Here is a 21438-nt window from a genome sequence, read left to right on the forward strand (position 1 = left end):
TTGACATCCCTGAGTTTTGGATCAGGTACTAAACGCCAGTAAGGAATCCAAGAGAAAACTCCAGGAAAGACCAAACCTCTCTTCTTGTAGCTGGTTCTTACCTCGTCCGGGATTAGATGCGCACCCTTTATTTTGCAGGATCCGGTAGAAAGTGTAGTAAATAGGCAAATGTCTGACATATAGGTTGTAGAAGTTAGAGCCTTTTGACCAAGTTGCAATAGCTGCAATAAAATCTGTCTCACATGTTATTACATTGTCTATTTCCTTGTCTAGTCCATCCCTCCCCTTAATCCTTTTAATCCAGGATTTCTCACTGAATAATCTTCAGAAAATATTTTAAACCCAGGTGACCTGCTTTATTTTAGCTTCTACAACTCAATGGGCAGAGCACTGGAACTAGACGGAACAAAACTGAGCGATCTTGTTCTGATGTTGAATAATTGACATTTCTATCGGAGACACAAGGTGCGTGAGGCAAATATCTTTTAGTGGATCAACTTTTGGTGGTAAGAGACAAGCTTTTGAATTACACAGAGCTCTTCTTCAGGTAGCTTTCACCACCAAAAGTTGATCCAATAAAAGATACCTACCCAACCTTGCCTTCCTAATATCCTGTGATCCACACGGCTACAGCAACACTGCAAACAACAATGGAAGATTTCTATCAGATGCATTTGCTATCGGTACTGACCTTGTACATCTCAGGTGTCAGAGCCCTTCCAAATTTTGCTCTCTGTTCGGTAGGGCTGTATATATGGGAGCATGAGAATGAGGGATAGTGAGTCCTAACTGAGGTTGACAGGTGGACTTGATCATTGGCGATAACTTCCACTCATGCAGGCACTTATCAGTTACTAAAGGGCCCTATAATTAGACAGACAAAGGGCTGTTGGCTGGAAGTTGAAGCTAAACAAATTCAGACTAGAAATAACAGAGAGGTGGTTAAGCATTGGATCGGGCCACCATGGGACGTGGTGGATTCTCCATCATTTGACATCTTTGAATCAGAATTAGCTGACTTTGGAAAAGATACGTAGTGGATCAACCCCAATTTATCATGCTCAGTACAGGCATTACTGGGTTGCTATGTAACGTACAGGCCAGGCCAGACCAGAAGAGCGTAATGGCCCCTGCTGACCTTAAAATCAATCCATGCATAGGTAGGTGTCTGTTTGAAGATAGACCTGTACAGTGGAGATTTGGTGGGTTAGGAGTGCAGTGCTTTGACTGTCCAGGTCACTGGGCTGACTGCTGCCCAGGGTCAGTGGTCTCTATGGGTCAGCCTCTTGGACCAGTCCCTGCTCGCCCATACAGTTAATACTAACGGGTGTCCCTGTTGGCACTGGTGGCAAACAGGCCGAGGACTGGATTGACCATGGCAACTGCTACCCTGGCTAGTAGAGGTGGCTCTGTCTGAGCTGTTGTGGAAGTGTGTCGACAGAGCAATGGGCAAAGGGTCCTTTCACTGCTGCCGCTCGTGCGGTGGCTAGACAAAGCTCGGCTAGGGCAGGGCTGTCAACGTGGCTTCTCACGCAAGCATTACATTCGCCGCGTTCACATTAAAACAAACGATAAGAAGTATGTGACCTGTATGAACTTCTCCCTGGTTTGGAATCCATTGAAACGACCCTGCTCTGCACTCCTGGCACATTTCGCCAAGTGATTTCAAAGTGCTTCTCAGACCTCTAAACCTCAGCACGACCCTGGGAGGCTGGTAAGGATTTAAAGATGGGGAAACCGAGGTAAAAGGAGACAGTTAGTTACTTACCCAAAGTCTCACACCCAGAAAGTTACAAAGTTGGGGCTAGAACCCAGGTCTCCCGGCCCCCTACCTTATGACCAAGAGGCAACGCTTCCTTCCAATAAATAGAGCTTTCTTCTGAAAGGAAGGATAATAGAAAAGCAAGTACTAAATTTTGAATGAGACTAGGATGAAACAAAGCTGAGTTCCACAAGTCTGCAGATCAGTGTAAATGAACCTTTGACCCTAGATTTTGAGGGTAAGATTTTTCAAAGGCATAAATGGGAGCTGACTATCCAGCTGCACTCTGTACCTTTCTAAAAATCTCCCTCTTAACAGCAGCCAAAGGCTGTCACAGTACCAGCCAGTATTAACTGGCTCCGTTTCATTTATTCCCCCAAATCTGTTCCCCCTAGAAACGTGGAAGACATCTGTAGATTCCCGGACCTACCGGCTCGCAAACCATTGACGTACCAGGCCAAGCAGCTCATTGCAAGAGAAATCGACCTCGAGAAGATGAGGAGGACGGAAGCTGTGCTACAAGCCTGGAACGCCAGCCAGGTGGGAGTGGGACGCTGGTAACGGGAGACGGCCCGAAGCTTGAGGGGAGCAAACATGGCAGATTCATCAAGCTCTCTGTGTGGCCCAGGCATAGCTAAAGAGGGACCGAGCACCATGTTGAGTGGGGGTAGGTTGCACAAATTATAGGGGCCGTGTGAGCGGGAGCAGTGTACTGTCTGTCCTAGGCACAGAGGCCAAGACTAATGATTCTGGATGGCTCGTTATATGGGTGGGCAAGCCCTAACGGAGGGAGAGACTCGGAGGGAGGGTGCTCGGCAATGACTGGAAACCAGCCCCCTGCATAGTATCTCCACTTGGAAAGTCTTAGGTCAAGTTGCTTCTCTCTTGTGTTATAAAACTCCAGCTGACTCTGCCCAGATCCTCAGCTCTGGCCTCTCAGTGGGATTAGCTGTCTCTGCTCCATGATGGCAGCGATCAGGGGGGAAGCTTTGCCTGGCAACTTTCCTCTGAAGCCAAGTGCAGTGCGAAAGCTTTCCTTTTGCAAGTGAAAATCCTAGATTAAAACCTCCCTCCACCAACAACGATCTGTATGTTGTGCACCAGCAGCTTTAAGGCTGTCCATGGCTTGGACCATGTGAAACGTGTGACATTAGCATTGTGTCTGACCGAGCCAAACAGCTCGTCTTTCTGCTGGGACCCCAGTAATCAATACTCACTGAAATGTAAAGTGCTGAAAAGTGATTCTGCAACAATGGCTGAGGTCATTCTGAATGTATCCCATCTCCTTGCCTTTTGCATGTGTTGGTGAAGCAGCTGTCCGTGTAGAGAGATGCTCTGGCATCCGCTTGCTGGTAGATAGTCAATGACGTTATTTATTTATTATTGGACCCTTCTGTTTCACCTTTCTCCCAAAGCACGCCAGGAACATGAGGTCATTTCATCCCTCACTGAAACAGCTGCCTCTGTAGCTAGAACTGATCCCCTGGCCACGCATGTCTGCTCGGGTGCCTGCCGCATCCTGGGTGGTCCTCTCCACCTTCCCCTCTGAAACCAAGAGCAGCTCCCAACCTCAGCCAGGAGAGGGACCTGGTAAATCCACAATTGGGCCTGACACGTTCCACGCAGTAGAGGGCAGCAGTGCGCGCGCGTGTACGTACACAGACAGACAGACAGACTGTCGCTGGGGCTGTAGGGTATTGCTAATGTGCCTTTAGCAAAGGGTCGCACTGATGTGGAGGGGAGGGAGGGAGGTGATGTGAGGCACAGCTGGGGTGGATATTAAGTACCAACAGTGCTTCTAGCGCTGCAGAGAACGCAGAACAAGGCATGGTCCTTGCCCCGAGATGCTTACAGCCTCAATAGCCGTCGGCCCCAGGAATTGGTTTCCTGTGCTGACGGCTGTTTCCCTCTCTAATGCTAGAGTTCTGCACCGCACGCTGGTTTTCCCTGCCTGGCTAGGGGCAGGAACGCTCCGGCCGAGGCCACGGGTGCTGTGCTCTCCTGCCAACGAGCGACGTCCCCGCCTGTCCATTTCTGCTCTTGGTGCATTCGGGGGCCATTCGCGCCGCTGCAGAATTCCGACAGGGAGCCGCCCCCATCGCGAGAGCCATGGGTCGTGTGCATGGAGCGACGAGGGAGGGAGGGGTGGGGAGAGGGGGAGGCTCGGAAACGGCGTCATTGGGGCTCATGTGAGTCCGATCGCTTTCAACAGAGGCCTCCCCTGGTGCAGCTCGGCAAGATAATTAATCCTTAAGAGCCGGCGACTCGCAGCAGAGGGTGTTTTTCGGGGAATGCAATTGGGGAAAAGCGATAGTGTAAAAATCTCTGGAGGATTCTTGTTTACAAGATGCCATCGGGGAAATCACATGCCAGTGATCAAGAGGCCAAGCTGGGCTTGAAACGTTCAGAGTTCTTAAAATGATGGCAAATAATTGCCATGGTATTAGGATTTTTGTTTTTTTAAAAAATTGTCATTTTTATTATTAGTCATGTTTATTACAGTGGTGCCTAAGGGCCAGCCATCACGGGGCTGCACTGTGCTAGGCGCTGTATGGACACACAGCTTCAAAGAGCCTAAACAGACAAGCCAGAAACTGTGTTCTGAGATCTCCTGTCAGGCTTTTTTAGAGGAAGGCAGTGGGTCTCAGCCTAGCTCTCCTGAACTTTGATTCCCAGGGGGTGGAGTAAAAAAAGTCTGACAACCAGCAGGGAAAATGCCACTTGTATGAGCGGGGCAGGACTGAGCTCTAAGCAGAACTTTAGGGTATGTCTACACTGCACACTAAACCTGGGCTGTGACTCTGGTTTCAGCTCCACCCCCCTTTTTTCCACACATACATCAGTCTGACTGGGGTCAGCAAGCACTCAAGACCCAGGCCCAACGACCGTGCTAGGGGGGTGGGTCAGAGCCTGGGTCCAGACCCTGTCATTTTGCAGTGTGGACGTAGCTTAAGCCACAGACCTGAGTCAGAAGGTCTGCTTAGTGCAGTCTGGATGTGTTAGCACGGCTGTGAGACCAAGGTCTAGCAATTGTAAGCAGTGCTCAAAAATGGGCTTGAAAACACTGAGTCCACAAGCCCGTGTCCCGCAGACAGTGCAGTGTGTAGATGTGCCCTTAAAAAGAGACTTCCAAAGGCACAAGGAGCTGTTTGACATCCACTCACTTTCACTGGAAATGGGCACCTACCTGCCCTTTCTGCTTTTGAAAGATCCCCAGGAACAAATAGGAAGGAGTCGGCAATAGGAAATGGCCAATAAGGGCATGATCCAGACTCCACTGGGCCCTAAAACTGTTAACGAGCCTGTGTTTTAGACCGGTACTGACGCAGACATCGTGGTGAGGAGCTGGAATGCCTGTTTTGTCTGGCATGCTTAGCAGGAGGAGAACTGGAGCCTTGAGATGTCTCGTGTTGTAACATAGGTGGGCAAGGGCAGGTGTGGCCATAGCCTTGCCTGCTGCCTTCATAAGGCTGGACTGGATGGCAAAGAGCTATTGGAAGTTGGCGGGGGGGGGGACTTAGGTCTCCTGGCTAGACCACTCTTAAGGAGGGATATAGCTGTTACGTGCTCAGACGCCATGGTAATGGGCACGGAGTCTTGGGGAGAGTTCAAGGTGCCCCCACACCTTTGAAAGGTCCCCTCTCATTCTAATTCCGTCTCCAGCCAGGAGAAAAGAGAGAGACACTTAAGGAAAAACACCAGTGTGCCTTGTAGATCTGATGGGACCAAAAGGTAATTGGAGGCTTATCCCCTGGGGCAGTGCGCTCTTCCTCCACCGTAGACCCTTGTATCGCGCTGACAATAGGCTGCACTAAACAGAACTGACCTAAGTGAGTCCTGTTTCATGTGAAAACTGCTTGGTAACTTCCCTTATCTCACTTCTCAAGGAAGGATAAACCCATTGAAATCCTCGCTCCGTGCTGGTTTGTCATCTTCAGTCTGTGTCCTTTCTTAGGTCCCTGAGCATGTGTGTTAGCTGAACAGGCAGGCAGGAATAAAATAAACTAATATTAGATTATTTTTTCCCCAGGCCGGTAGAAGCTTGTTATAACCTCCCAGTGTATTGCAAAAGCACCTAAAATTCCCAACTCAGCTCTGGGTCTCATTGTGCTAGGTGCTGCACATACACATAGTGAGAGACAGTCTAGACCCCAAAGAACTCACAGTCTAAATAGACAAAACAGGCAAAGGGTAGGAGAGAGAGGACGGGCACAAAAGATGAAGTAACTGGCCGCAGGTCAATGCAGAGCATGCCAGAGCAGGGACTAGAACTAGGGTCTCTTGACAGCTGGTTCAATGCCCCAGCCACTAGACTGCACTGTCTTCTCATTGTTGTTGCACCTGCAGCCCACCCAAGAGCTGTGTCCACCACAGCACAGCTGGTTGGCTGACTTGGGGCCTTTGAAAGGGTGATACTGCCCAAGAAATTAGCACTTCAATGTTCCCATGCAGAGGCTTCCCATAGCAAGTCCCATGTGAACGGTGATGTTTATTGCTGAGTTATAACCTTGGAATAACGAGATTTGTAACAGAGGATGTTCCTTAACCTGCTGTTGCACTTCCCAAGGAGTATCCTGGTCATGTCATACTGAATTTTATGAATGAAGAAGGAAGAGGTTGCTCATGGAGAGCAACTTTTACCTTCACAGGATCAATGGTTTGTCTCCAAGAGAACAAATGAGAAGGAGGAACTGTAAATACAGTGTGGCTTGTCCAAGTAAACCTCCGTCATTGCAGGTCTCTGAAGAAAGCCTCGGTGAAACAGAAGATAAGCCAAGTGCAAAGCCAGGGGTGCCCAAGTCCCACCTCCGCAACCATGAGCAGCGTCTGGAGCACATCATGAAGAAAGCTGCTTTTGATGAAAAGGTGAGATGGAAGCCCTTTCACAGAGGAGATAAAGGGGGTTGGCTGCCTGGCCCAGGGCCTGAGGCAATGGCACATGGAGCTGTTCCCACGCTGAGGTCAGTGGTTCAAATCTGGCCCAGGTAAAGTTGTTCTTATCTGGCAGCTGCTTGTTCGCCATGATGAAATGAGTCATTGGGTTACAGTCAGCAAAGGTGGGTACCTGTGCTGACAGACTCTGAAGAGGCGCTTACAATAGCTTTTGAAGGCCTGGTCTACACCTAAAACTTATGTCAACCAAGCTACGTCACCCAGGGCTGTGAAAAATTTCATGCCCTGTGAGATGTAGGTCGATTAACCTAACCTCTAGTGTAGATGCAGCTGGTCTGACAGAAGAACTTTGCCTCTGACCTAACTACTGCCTCCCACAGGGTTGGATTAACTACAGCGGCAGAAAAACTCCTTTCATGGCTGTAGTAAGTGTCTGTGCCATAGCAGCATAAGTGTAAGCATACCCTAACTGGACTGCAGTTTTTCATGGCATTTAAGTGACTGTATTTGCCTCTTATTTGTAAAACTATCGGTCATGGCCTGTTCTTTGATATCAAGGCAACCACTTTCCCCGCTGTTGCCCACCTAGTAACATGCTCCTCTCCCCTTGGTAGGACTTTGGCACGGGCTCTGTAACATAGTTAGACATGTCCTCTTTTAGAGGAAACACTAAACCAAGTTCTCCTCCATGAGCGGGGAATAACCCTCCCACGATATGTGCGCAAGCTATTATGGAGCTTGAAATGGCTCCTGCAGCTTTTTCCTAGCTGATGGTCACTTTGCACTGAGCTTTAGGAAGGTAAGATACCATGAGGATGGGGGCCTTAGAGAAGCCTACTGGATCACGCTTAGTTTGATTCAAATTCTGTTTTGCTTTTCAGCACTGATCGGTGAGATTTTTAGCTGGTGTAAATCAGTCTTGCTCAGTTGGCTTTATTGGAGCTACGCCGATTTACACTAGCTGGGGATCCGGCCCCTGTATTTATAAGGCATATCAATGTTTTTGGTGAAACAAACACGGCGGTTGCGTCTGCTTGTGCCGCATGCATGACCCGTCTCTGCGGTCGGAGCACTGGAGGGTTTATCTCAAGGAGTCGGGTTTCAGAGGAGGTGTAGCTAAGTAACCTAGCATCCGTTGCCCTGACCAAATGTGCTTTGGGATTTTAACGTCCTGGGAGCCAGGAAAAAAGCAATCTTCCGGGAGGCTGTTGCTACTGCTGTGACCCAACTAAAGCCCCACGTCCTGAGAGGGCAGGCCGCGTTGCTGGAGTGTGAGTGCCTCTGATGCAGATTGCATAGCCATGTATTAAACATCAGCACACACTGATCCACACTTCAGACTGCTTTCTCCTCCACTACTCTCAGGCTTCTGCAGCAAGAGGGGGCGTGTGGCTTCATATCCTAATGCTGCTGGTATTGGGGAGGAGAGAGGGAGTCAACTGCCTGTGTGTAGTGAATAGACCGTTCACAAAGGCATTGAGGGAGAGGGGGAGGTAAATAGTGGATATTTATAAACCTCTCTTTCGCTCTGAAAAAACAAAGGAATTCAATACCATGCTTCCCTTAAATGCATTAGTGATTTTTATAGTGCATAGAGCAGTATAATTAAATATTGATGGCAGAATTACCTACATGCCAGGCACAAGCAAAGCAGCAGCTGCAACATTAGCAATGTTTATGAGCCTGCGTCAAAGTCCTCCGAGCCAGATCCTCATCTGGTGTAAATCACTGAGGCTCCATTGAATGCTAGGGAGTTCTGCCGATTTGGGCCTTAACCTTTCAGGGCAAGGCTAAACATGGGAAACCCTGCCACTGGTTTGAGGGGTGTGAGACTTACGAAACAGATAGTTGGAGGCTTTGGGAGGCCGGGTGGGCGACCTTGGGAAGCTTCCCGTGAAGTCTCTGCCTCCCTGCTCAGATCAGCGCAGTATCTGGTGCCGAGGCTCCCAAGCAGGGGGCACCAGCTGCATCCATCATGGTAACGCGAACCCCCGTGTGACATGGTGGGGCTCACCCAGAGCCATCAGGGGTTCTCTCTGCCTGCCTGTTTCAGGTGCTGTGCTGGTAGGCTCAGGGCTCTGGCACCAGCCAACAGGTGCAAGGTTTCACCCTGCCTTCCACCAGCCTAGTGACCTCTTGCAACATGACTCAACAGCCGATTCCAGTCCCGAGTCTCCCCAGATCTGTCTCCCCAAGTTCTGAACCCCCAGACACTTGGACTTCTCCCCTCTGGGCCATCACCCCCAGAGGTGTGAAACCTGCCACCAGTTAATTCACTTTGGAGCACCCGTATTGCCAATCCCAAATGCTCAAAACCCATGAGTCAGGCTCACCAAAAATCACAAGACTAGCTTTAAATCATGAGATTATGTAAAAATAATAGATTTGATGATCTTTTTATTTGCCTTCTGCTTTGAGCCTTGAGGGTGCACTGGGGTCACATTTTGAAGCTTTCTCCACCACCACAAGGGCTAGAAACTTACTTTTTCTTTAAGAACGAAGGCTGAAATCATCACATCTCCACCTGACTCCAGGAGCTGGGGCTTTAAGGAAACCAATAATCATGAGACTCATGACAAAATCATATGAATTAGCAGCACTGGGACATAGACCACACAGTTCGCACACCAGAGTCCTGCTCGGGGTAAAAATAAACAGCAGATTTATTTGACAGGAAAATCGTAGGTTCAGAGATGAACTAGTGAGGAAAAGCAACACACGCAGGTTACACAGAAAATCAGCATAAAGACACAACCTCAGGCTTTACACTCCTGCATCTGCTGAACTCCCTTTTCTCATACAAGTTACCTACTGCTGCTGGACGGCTTCCCAGCGTGCCCTTGGCCTAGCAGGGATCCAGTATTTCACAGGCAGTACCCTACTTCAATGCTGGCCCTCTGTTTCTGGCTCCCCTTCACTTTAGCCCCTCTTCCCTTTTAACAGAAGTTGCTGTTTTCTTTCTTTTCTTTCTCTCTCTCACATTGTGGTAATTCCTGATTACCCAGTGGGGAGGGGAACTCCCCTTTCTTTGGTTTTCTTGGAGTTTTAATGTCTTTCCATTGACTTTCATGATCCGCCCTTGTCTTTCCCTGGGTTGTAGGATGCTCGGTGCCTGGAGTTAGTTTCGTGTAAACAGCTAGTCTGGGCGGCGTCCCTCCTCGCCTGTTGGCTTCACTCCCTGTTGTGAGGCGATGCCACAAGTACAACTTTCTACACAAAGGTACACGCGTACGTTCAGAACTCTAACCTGGATACAGATCGCCTAATCACCACCGAGTTCAGAACGTGGCAAGCTTCCATAAAAGACGTTGCCTGACATATATTTATACACCATAACCTTGTATACAACCAGTTGATTCACTTGCTTATTCTTTGGGGTTCAGCTCCCCGGTTCTTCCATTGGGGTGTCTGGGGGGTGTGGACACTGCGCTTCTGAGGCTTCCAGTAAGACACCCAGTTAGCGTCAGTCAAAGTAATGTGAACCTCTCTCTGCTGGGCACTGAGCTGTGACCTCCGCCCCGTCTCATTTCACCCAAGCCATCAAACAGCCAGTGGGGCTCCCACCGGGTTGTCTTGAGCCAGGTTGGGTTTGAATCGACGAGGCTCTATATCCATCTACCAGTCTCCTGAGCCATCCAGTTCCCCTCCTGCAGTGCCACTGGATAATTAACAGGGAATGCAAAGCTTCCAATGCAGGAGCAATGCCTAGAATGTGTGGCTGTTACCAACCGGAGAAATGCTTGCAGTTATTTCTAATCCAGTAGATCGTTATATGCCAGTAATCTCATCCAGAGGGATATCAAGTTAATGGCAGATAGAGAGTATAAGCCATAGGAAAGATAAGCTCTCTGGCTTTGAGGATGTGAAATAAAACCAAGAACCAAAGACCACATTTTAAAAATAACACATAAATACGTTCAGAATCGTCTTGGTTTGTGGAATCATTTTCCTTTTTATTCTTCTGACCTTGCAGGCTCTAACGGGAGGACCTGGCTAATTCACACTAGGCACAGGGAGACCTGTCATCATCTACTAGATTCTAGGAACTAGGGAGTAAGTGAATAACCGCAGTAGGAAAAAGAAAATCTAATGCATCAGAATAGACTTTGCTTCTTGTTAGACCTGTCAAGGGCACCTGCCCTCAGAATGTGGTGTTGTTTGCAGCCTTTGGGTCCATGTGAACTGCTTGCTGCTCCTTAGCACCTGAATCACCAGGCAGCAAATATCGCACTCATCCCTCCAGCTAGAAGTTTGCACCCCAGCCTCCCAGTCACAGAGCTGGCCACAGAGACCCATGTATTTGTGGCCTCCAGGCTCCGTTTGTTGCAACTCATTATATCTAGGGATGCAGCCCCAGGCCCTGTAAGAGCAGCAACCAAGATAAAGTGAAGAAACTCTTCTACAGCAGAGGTTGCTTCAAACTCCTAACCCTGGTGCCCCTCTCTCTGTGCTCTGAATGTTTCTTTCTTTTCCGCAAGTCTGGAGCCTTAGGGCCTCAGACCTGTGTAGCAGTTTAATAATGAAACCTCCTATTTTATTTTAGCTTGGCATCTAAGCTTGTAGAAACATCTCTGTCCGTGTGGGTGTTTCTGGGTGTTTGGGGTGGGACAAGAGAGAGATCTGAGTTCAGATTTCTGTTGCTGAACTTGCTTTTATGGAGAAAGCATCCAATGGCCTGAGCTAATAACTTTTCATGGAGCATTCTTTACTCAGTAAGTGTTGCTGATGAGAGAAATAGCAATGATCAGGTCAGACTGAGGGCTTGTCTACATGGAGGCATCCAGAAAAATTAATCTGAATTAAGTAAAATGTAAATATGAAGTGGATTAGTTAAACCACATTAAATCCCTGTGTGGACTCTTTTTAGTTCAGAATTAAAGTGGCCTTCGTTCAGTTTAGTTTAATTCACTTTGGAAGTAGATTGATAAACTGAATGAAGGCCACTTTAATTCTGAATTACGGTGTCCACACAGGGCTGTAATGCAGTTTAACTAATCCACTTCAAATTCACACGTTTAGTTAGTTCAGATTAATTTTTGTGGCTGTTCCCGTGTAGACGAGTCCTTAGAACGTGAAACTGCCCGAAGTTGTGCTCTTGTGCTCTCCCTAGGAATCAGAAGATGCAGCAAGTTACTGTCATTCTGCCTACAATGGTAAATGTCAAACTATCTGTCTTAAGGTTTTCTCCTGCTGTCCATCACCGTAGTATCTGAGCACCTTCATGTAAAAGCAATAGCAACAGTAAAGGGCCTTGCGGACAGCCACATTAACGTTTCTTGCATGCTGTTGGCAATGCATGCCCAAAAGCACGATCCTGGGTCCCCAATAATATAATGAGGTCTAAATATTTTTCTAGATGAAAGACTTTTGGCCATTGGGAAACCATCCACAATTCAGAAATGTTGTCCGGAGCAGAGAGCTCAGTCTGTGCAATGGCACTTGGACTGTTTCCTGGCAGTGCTAGTGGGGTGAATGCTGGCCAATCTTGATGACTGGTACCATTCACCCAGTGCAACATCTCTGTGCTCAAGGGAACAATGGCACCAGGAAATGGCCCTTTGGACCTGAAAGCCAGCTGCTTCCAAAGCTCGTCCATTTGGAGTGAGGAAAGGGTTGTCCGAGGCTGTTCTCTGTGCCCCGGGGAAATTTAGTACAAGGTGTTTCTCTGCTTTTAATGTTTTCTCTCCTTCAGCAGCATTAACATGCACAGAGCCTGGAGAGAGACAGGCAAGGGAAGCAATTGCCAGTCTGTCCAGGTTTGCGGAAACTGGATCTAGCTAGAAACAGCAAGCCACCAATTTGAAGGCTGGCCTAAATGTGATCAGTCCCATCCAGCAAGTCGCTACCATCCATGATAAAACTGAGTTTCCATTTCAGAACATCCCGTTTCCCTTCATCTTCTGCTCAGCCTGGCTAACTCATCGAATCCCTGCTGGGACAGAGTGAGCGCGCTTCTGAAAGCTGGCCTCTGTCCTGCAACATGGCTGCACCGTGAACCTTTTGGGTCCAGTCCCAAGGTGTTCAGCTCCTCCAGCTGTTGAGTGGATGTTGAAGGCACCTCAGCACCTTGCCATGGACTGGAGACCTGCTCTGCCTTTCTGTCCCTTCTGGCAGATTGATGCAGCTGTAAATAATGCAGTGGCTGCCTTGAGCCAGTGAAGCCAAAGGAATTCCTTCACCCCTCCTGGGGCAGGGACCGTGAAAGAGGTGGGAAGGCCCGAGCTGTGTGTGACTCACTAACACACCACAGGGTCCTCCCCTCACTTTCCACTGCTACTGCTTGTAACAAAACCAGTCGTGGATTCACGTACCTCGACTGGAATGACCTCCACCCCTTTCCCCCCCCCCCCCCCCCCCGCCCCATGACTATGAAGAAGCAAGAACAATAAAACACAGAATGTGTTTCCCGCTGGATCCTGGAGCACGTGCTCACATCCGTTCTTTATTATGCTGAACTTTTCATCTGCAAATAAGGGGCGAGCTCTTGAATTGCTGTTTTTAAATAAATGTGCCTGTGTTAACTGGCATTGGCGGTGCAGCATGCATAAAATATCCTACCCGTGGTCCCCAGGTGCACATACTCTAGTGTGGTCTATGTGAGGCTATACAGGCAAACGAACTTGACTGGTGCCATCCAAGCTCCGTTGAACTCAATAGCAAAATTCCCATTGAGTTCAATGGAGCCAGGATTTCACCTGATTATATCTGGGTGTTTTATCCCATCTTATTATACAGAGACCTTGTAAACTGTTTCTTTTTTTCTTACAGGGATGGTGTTTATGGCTTCCATTTTCAACAACAAAAACCCTCCTTTTTTCCCCCTGTTACTAGCACCAATTAAAACTGCAATTCTTTAAAAAAGACAACTTTAATTTGTCACCATTTCTGCTTTTTCTTTCCCTCCAGTGTCTGCATTTCTCAGTGAAATCAGACCAGTCACTTTCACGCTTTGTTTCTAATCATTTGCATTCTAGTTCCCATGCATGCTAAGGTTTCTTGCTTGGGTTTCCGGACTTGTGCAGGCTATTTGAATGAATAAAGAAAGGGCCTGAAATATAGAGTGATCTAGGTATACTTAATCCTACCTCAGTTCAAGGAAATGGTCTAGATGACCTCTCCAGGTCCCTTCCAGCCCTACATTTCTGTGCTTCTATAACAAAAGGGAACATTTGTACTGATAAATTGTGTAAACTTTTTTCTTCCTTAACGAAGTCACATTTTGTGTTTGTACCTAGATAAAAATTCCATCTGATGTTGAACTGTACTGGGCTGGCACTAGTCTCTTTATAACCAACGTGTACCCAGAGATCTGCTGAGGAGGAGTCTACTAAAACCATTTTGATTTCTTTTCACAGCCAGAAACTGACTTCTTTGGGCGCCAGCTTGTTAAGAAGCAGGTGTCTCCATCAGCAGGTATGTGTAGAAAAGGCATGATATTAGTCAGGAGAGATGAAAGGAAACTGGGAACATGTGCTGTAGTAGAAAGCTTTGCAATATCTTCTGTGGTTCCATAATGCTGAAATAAGACAGACTGTGGTTCCTCGAAAGGGTGGATGGAGCTGGGGAGCAATTTCCTTGGTGTGTTTTGCAACTGTCTGACAACATTTATGTATAGGGGAGGATTGGAAAGAAACTTGGGCCATGACACCAGTCCAGTCCCCTACATGGAGCAGCTATGGTAGGATATTTCATTATGGAAGTACCCAAAGGCCCAGTTAATGAGTGATAAATATGGCTGCGGTTCTGCTCCTTCAAATGTTTTAAGCAATAATTTTACTTAGGGCATGTCTATGCTATAGCTGTGTTGTAGCGTAGACACTTCCTCCACTGACAGAGGGAATTTCCCTGCAGTTCATCCATCTCTGAGAGACAGGAGCTATGTAGACGGAATAGTTCTTCCGTTCACCTAGCTGCATCTGTGCCAGCGGTTAGGTCGACCGAACGGTTGTGGTCAGGGCGGGACATTTCTCACACCCCTGAGTGACGTAGCCAGATTGATCTAATTTTGAAATGTGGACCAGAGCTTTGCAAAGTTATGCAAGATGCTTACGTGTGTGTAGGACCAGGGGCTTTGAATGTAAGAACCAAGTTCTGAATGCACTTAGTGTGGCGTAGTGAATTGACTGTGGGAGCACTCGTAGTAAGCACTACGCCCGGCAGTAATGTTTGCAGGTGCCGTCCTTTTCAGTGTCTTATTGGTACTTCCTTGAGAGTCTGTTGCCTAAACTTTAAGCCTTTCCCATTTTAAGTCCGTTGATTTAATTGTATTATCGTATCTTCTCTCCCCACCCACCAACCTTCTCTGGTTACCATCAGTTAATCAAACGTCCGAGCACGACTCTGTTGAAAAACAAATTGGAAAGGCTGTTGGAAAGAGCGACGTTTGGTTCCGCTTTAATGAAGGGGTTTCGAATGCCGTCAGGCGGAATATTTACATTAAGGATTTGCTCTAGTGATGATGTAAAGAAATGAAACCAAAGAAACAATACATACAGAACAGAAAGGAAAATGTGACTCTTAGCTTTCTGAAGAACATGTATGGTTCATGAGAACTTTCCGGCTTTTAGTTTCTATTCAGCTGTTTGTAAAAAATAAATAAATAAGCAAAATAAATGTTTTTGAACATTTGTGAAGTATTGCTTTGTTTATTTCATTTATAAACCCTTAGTTCTCGTATTTCGCCGGCTTTGCTGCAAAATTGTATATTCTACAATATACAAAAAAGTATTGAAATTTTTTTTATAAAAGTGTTTTTCTTTTACAAAGGCTCTGCGAGGTTCACAGAAGCATAGTTAAGCTCAAGCTTAATTGAAAACTACAGGATTAATCAAGAGAAACCTTCTGCCCGTTGTTTGACATTGCTTTTCAAGTCCCCACTCTGATGCTGCTAATCAGTCATTCTCCAATACATTGCATCTCTTACCAATTTACTCTTATGGCATGTGCTTTTTCAGTATAAAAAAGAATCGCTTCTACTAATAAAAATAATAAGACAAGATGAGGATAGTGTTTGTACAGTTAGTCATATTAGGAAACTAATAAAAAAAATTTACATTCAGAGTTAATGCAAACTTGAATATCTCAGGAGGAAGCCATTTTGTCAGCCACGGCTGCTTGGGAGTGAAGTTGGATTTAGGTACATTAGAGTATGGTACATTTTCCTTTTTCCACCCAAGGGTTGCTTTTCATCAGCTCTGGATTCAGAAATGGGTCTTCTGGAATGCTATCTTCTATCCACTTCATCAACCTGCAGAGAAGAGGGGAGAGGCGGGGCAGTTAAATGGCTCTGTGCGTTTCTCGTGGTCTTATTCTGGCTGAAGTGGAGCTAGAACGTTTCTTTTCATCGTTATGCAGTAATGATACTTAGCGTCCCCATGGCATCTCTCAGTCGGCCGTCCTGTCAGGTAGGTAAAATACTAGTATCCTCAAAAGACCAAGGGGCTAACCAGATTGCCCACGGCTACACAGAGAGTCAGGAGTGTGACTGTGAAGAGAACCCAGCCGTCCCACCTTCTCTAACGCTAAACCCTCAACTCCCAGACTCTGAGTTTCCCAGTGCTGTGGGGTTGCTGCCGTTGGAGTAAGCTGAATCGGACGCAGCACACAGCATTGTCCAGGGTGGTGGCGAAGCCCTGTGGGCTGTTCTGTGGTGTTGGGAGCAGGAAACTTAGCAGGTGAGCAGCGGTTCTTGCATTTTGAGGCTATATTTGGCTCTTTAGTTTTTTCCGTCCCTCGCACCCAGTCTCAGCAGGCTGCCCTTGGGATGTCTGAGTGGGTGAGCTGCCCCCAAGACTCCTGGCACCGTGTTCAGCTACACTTACAACTTTCTGTCCTGACTTCACTTCTCTTACTTTTCAGTGTATCTTCCCTTTCACGTGTCTTGCTGACTACGCCCCTCCTCCTCCTTACTCTCCCCCACGTACCCAAAGGGTGTAGCCTGTCGGAGGCAGAGCACAGAGAAGTGTGGGGTGGCAGGTCTCTGCGTGAGCTTCCGACCCTGGGCATGTGACCTGTTCGCATAGTCAGATCTATGAGGGATCACAGGGAGGGAAGGTGGGTGGCTTCCAGCCCTTTATGGATAGAAGCAGCAGCGTATCTGCCGTGTGTTTGTGTATGTGTGTGGAGCTGAGATTCTGTGGCTCCCACATCCACACCCACAGTGATCAGGCACAAGGGTGCATGAACACCCGCTCCCCCCCCCCCCCCCCCCGGGCTGATCTGGTGCCTTCATGATGGGGATCTGGCATAACTGCAGATGCTACAGGCATAAAAGTTTCTGTTACGAGTTCTACAGTGTTAGGCAAATCACGTCCCCAGGTCTCTGAGGTCACACATCCTCCTGAACGGGCGGTAGCGACAGGCTCAGTTACAAATGTACACGTTTTTCAGTAAAAAGAGCCTTGCGTCCCAAAAGATCCTAGAGAACTTTGCAGCTTTAAGCTCTTTGAAAGTTGCCACCTGGAGCAGAGCGGTTTGGGGAACCATCTTAAGTGGTGTTGGTGCCCCCGTTGCCCTCCGGTGACCAGGAGACCCCAGACTCGGGTAATTGGAGAAGACAAATGAGCAGATAATTTTTCAGCTACTTTGTTTCCAGAAGGCATGCCTCCGCTACAGCACAGCGTGGGTCACATTTTAATAACGCGATTGTCTCTCGGATGCCTCACTCCCATTCATGATGGCGTGGACCTATGGTCCCCTCTCATTCACGATCACCTAACACCTCCAGGCTACAGTGATTATACGGGAAAGTAACAGCCCTGAAGCATTTAAGGTCCTCCGAATTTCTGCTAATGTGCATTAGCAGCTGAAAATGAGGAGTCAGCATCGTGTGGCCTGTCAGCCTTCTGCAGACCACAGCTTGAGAACCTCTGGTTTAAAACTCCTTGGCTTTGAACTGTGCCATTCACACGTGCAATGGGTTACCCATCAGGAGATTAATTTTTTTTTTTAATACGAGCAAGTGTATTCTAAAGGTTGGAAGATCACTGCCCAGAGTGTGAAACACAAAGGCTTAAGTGTACAGGACAGGTCAGGGCTGAATGTCTTTATCACCAAGCTGTGGAGGAGATTCTAACAATGCAATGCATTTTAATGAACATCTCTCATTTCTTTCATCCCGCAGGAAACCACTGGCCTCTGCTAGATTTGCCATCCTCCTCCCAGAATGCATCATTCGGAGATGCCACTGGTACCAGAACCATTTGGTTTCACCTGATATTCATGACCGTCCAGAATGCTGTATTCTGGGGCACAGTTGGAAGGTTTCAGAGATGAATCAAGCTACTAATCAGCCTGTAATCTGTATTTCTCCCTCCACAGCCTGGTGAGGAAAAGTATTCAGCAAACAGGGCTGGGCCCGCTTCAGATTTCGCCAAGGCTTTGTAGCTCGCGTTTGAAAGCAGCTGCTGTTAAACTTGTGAGCGTTGTCTCTGCAGCCATTCGGCAGTGACCCTCCCCTGAGCACCCACAGCCCGGACTGTCGCAGCGCGCTCAGACGACCCCCACAGTCAGAACGGGGCCCGGTGTGTGAGTTTGGATTGCTGCCCTTTGCTGTTAAACCTGTTACTGTTCAAGTGCTGACGGTACCGATTTGAGCGGGGCACGGTAAGCCTGCACTGTCCATGAACCCGCGGCCGCATCTCTGCCGCTGCATCTCCTTCCTGACTTGCAGCTCCCCGTTTTGTTCCGGGCCTGCCCCCTCACAAACATCCAGCAAAGCACCTCCCTTCTAACTTCCAGCCCCGCTGTTGTTCCAGGCCTGAGACAGACAGTCATGTGCTGTTACAGCCGCTTATGGGGTGGGGATTTGGGGACTACACCAGGTGGAGGTGAGCGGGTGGTTGACATTAGTACCTCACTCACCGTCTCTATTCTTGTGGAAACAACACTCGGGGCTCCACGTGCAATAGCCAGTCTCATAAACAAGCACTTGAAAGGGGCCCCAAAGTTCCTGCGGCAAATTTATTCATCCCGCAAAGACCAGGCTTGGCTTTTTTCTTTTGCAGATGAGTTTCTAGGGCAGGTTTCACTATATTCTTAAAGGTGATTGTTAATAATTTGATTGTGCCGAGGAGCGCCAGTCAAGGACCATGTATTAGGTGCAGTACAAACACAACATAAAAGTCCGTGCCACAAACTAAGGTGAGAAAATGGATGCAGACAGACGGGGGAGTATGAGGAAACCATGAGACGATATAGGTCAATGTGATGGGCAGTGATCGCAACACACCAGTTGTCTAACCACTGTAACATTTGTTGTAGGCTTCACAGCAGAGGAGAATTTTTAAAGAGGGTGTTGAAGGAGGACAGTGAGCTGGCTTTGTGACTGGAGACCTGGAAGGATTGCGACCTTAGCAGCACACAGGAAGTGAGTCACCGGGCACGGTCATGACTGTGTGGACTTTCAAATCTCTGCTAACGATTTAGCCCCCCTCCACACTTCAGCTAGAGGTTGCAGTGTTGCCGGCTTTCTCAATATTTGGTATTTTGTTTTTAAAGCCCCCGTCCCAAAGTCAGGTGCGTCTGTGCGAATCTCAGCTTTCAATAAAGACTTAACCCCCATAGCAGCTCAGAAACCCCACGGCAAATAAAAAGAGCCCAGCCTTTGTTGTTTCTCTCGTTTTCTGGGCAGGCTCCATGTTTGTTTGAGGATTTGGAGCTGCTGATGTAACAGGTGAGAGATTTCTCAGCATCCCTCTGTGGGGAGCAATCTCAAAGCCCGAAGGGGTGGGAGCTTTCTGTGGGGCAGAGGATGATGCAAAGGCAGCTGCATCTGATGCTATGGGAACATCAGTCTGGGAGCAGTTGGGTCGGCACTTCTGCTATCTAGATAGGTCTTGAGTTGGATTCTTAGAGCTACCAGGGCTTAAATGAACAGTGCAAGGCTCCTTTCTCAAAAGAATTTGCACAACACTACAAAGATTTGGAACTTAACAAAGTCATTAAGTCGTATGAATTTTTCCAGAAGCCAGGAGAGATGCCTAGAATGGAATAGGTCCTGCCACATGCACTATGGAGTTGTCCCCAGTGCAATAAGTTTTATAATACAAAAGCACCTGACAGAGCAGATTTTCAAAGATAAATGCAAATTCAGTGGCAGCTCCTTCTCTCTTGCACCGGCAGATGCCTGCCTTTGCACATGTATTTGGCACAAGTGTTGCAGAGCGACTCTGTTGTACATGTACTTAGCCAGGCTGTGGGTGCGGAGAGGGGAAGTAATGTTTCTAGGTGCACTTCCAGCCTGGCTCTGCAGGGAGCACTATCTGCAGGCCTGCTGGGCGGTGAGGGGTGCATGGCCATCATTAAATATGGACTAAAGCAGGAACCCTGCAAGCTACCACCACCTCATGAGCAGGTCACCAAAGTGGAAGGGTCCTTTGCTTTCTAATCCAGGGGGAAAGAACTGAGAAACAGCTGATCCAACCCAATCATGGCTAAAACAGAGCTAAACTAAAGTTAGGTGCAGACATATGTTAACCTAGCGTATCCTTTATCCTGGGCAAATCTTTCCTGCTGGCCTGGTCTTCTTGATGCCAATTTATTTCTGGCAAAGGGCGCTGGATTCAAGACCCTGGAGTCTGCTGTCCTATGTGGGGCCAGCAGCAGGGCCTGCTTCCCGCAGGGCCTGCCAATGCACCTCACTCCTCCCAACTATGCGGAGCACCTAGAGGGGTTTTCTTGTCTCCGAGTCTATCTCATCTTTAGCCTTTCTGCTGAGGCTGCTGACAGAGAGAGCAAGATTCTCAGCTGGTGCATATCAGCACGGCTCCATTGACCTGAAAGGAGCTACTCCAATTTATATCAGTGTGGTCCAAAGTGCCTGTTAGAGTGACCTGTTTGAGATGAGGGCGTATATCCACTAGGTCTTGGTCTGAGACCCGCCAACTCGTTCCATGTGGGCTACTGAACGGCCGCCAGAAGGGGCCAGGGGAAAGCATTGACTCACTCAGGTATTGTTTTAGAAGACATCTCCCTCTTGTAAGCCAGCTGGTATTTCAGGCTGTCTACTTCCTTCTTCCACTGCGGGAGGTCCCATTCATCCATGGTGGCAGGTCTTAACGAATGTCCTTTCTAATGTGGAAGCAACCTGGGCTGAAAACACAAAGGCAAATTTGCACTCGTTAATGCTCCCAAAGCCCGTTCCTCCTCAGGTGCGTTGGTTATAGCTCGTTCCCTCCCGCTCTAGCCCTTCATGGCTGAACACGTCCGTGTTGGACGGCCGTTGGAAATGAGCTTTCCTACGGGTGTGTCTATTCTCTGGGAAAGAGCTCTGCCCTGCCGTTCACAGATGAAGTGGCTTGTCAAGAACACATCAAGGCTTTCTGTGCAGCCCGCCCCTTTGCCCGGGACCTGTTGGGTGTAACGGGCGTAATGGTTACCCGGTGATGGTGGCTCCCTACATAGCCCTGCCATAAGAGTTCAAACAAAATGAACTCGCAACCTGGGAATTAGGATCTGCTGAGGCAGAATCCCCCCTTCGGCATATTCACCGTGCATTCTCCACGGTCTCTGGCTGTCGTCACCACTGTGGGTTGCAAATGGTCAGTGAGGTGATGATGCCAGGAAGCTGAGCTTTGGCTACCCTTCATTGTGGTCCCTGGCACTGACTTCCCGCCCCCCCAAATCTGCTCCTGCCATGCCCTTAGATGTCCTTCCAGACCTTTACCAGGGGCTCATTGTTTGCAGCTCCTTCACTGCCACCCAGCTCCACCTCTCTAAACTCTTAGGCCAGAGCTGCACCGTCGTTTGACAGCTGTTGCCCTTCACTCTCTTCTTTCTATGAT

General features: G+C 48.2%; 2 protein-coding genes across 4 annotated transcripts in view; one reads left to right on the forward strand and one right to left on the reverse strand.

The window, feature by feature from the left end:
* CHTF18 (chromosome transmission fidelity factor 18) overlaps positions 1–15297 on the forward strand; it is a 44957-nt gene extending 29660 nt beyond the window's left edge. The window contains exons 19-22 of one of the 3 annotated variants that reach the window (XM_077828113.1): positions 2158–2302; positions 6500–6628; positions 14011–14068; positions 14972–15294. In XM_077828113.1, the coding sequence (XP_077684239.1) occupies positions 2158–2302; positions 6500–6628; positions 14011–14068; positions 14972–15108 (469 nt within the window). In that variant the 3' untranslated portion in view covers positions 15109–15294. Of the gene's footprint in view, positions 1–2157; positions 2303–6499; positions 6629–14010; positions 14069–14971 lie in introns of all 3 variants that reach the window. The other 2 variants (XM_077828118.1, XM_077828114.1) reach the window with 2 other exon arrangements.
* A 185-nt stretch (positions 15298–15482) lies between these two features.
* On the reverse strand, positions 15483–20698 carry GNG13 (G protein subunit gamma 13). The gene is made up of 2 exons (XM_077828820.1): positions 20601–20698; positions 15483–15902 (listed from the first exon to the last, which is right to left on the reverse strand). Exons 1-2 carry the CDS (start codon positions 20696–20698, stop codon positions 15797–15799), a joined length of 204 nt encoding a protein of 67 aa, XP_077684946.1. The 3' UTR covers positions 15483–15796.
* Positions 20699–21438: the final 740 nt, after the last annotated feature.

The sequence above is a fragment of the Eretmochelys imbricata genome, chromosome 10, assembly GCF_965152235.1.
Source record: "Eretmochelys imbricata isolate rEreImb1 chromosome 10, rEreImb1.hap1, whole genome shotgun sequence".
NCBI classification, from domain to species: domain Eukaryota; kingdom Metazoa; phylum Chordata; order Testudines; family Cheloniidae; genus Eretmochelys; species Eretmochelys imbricata.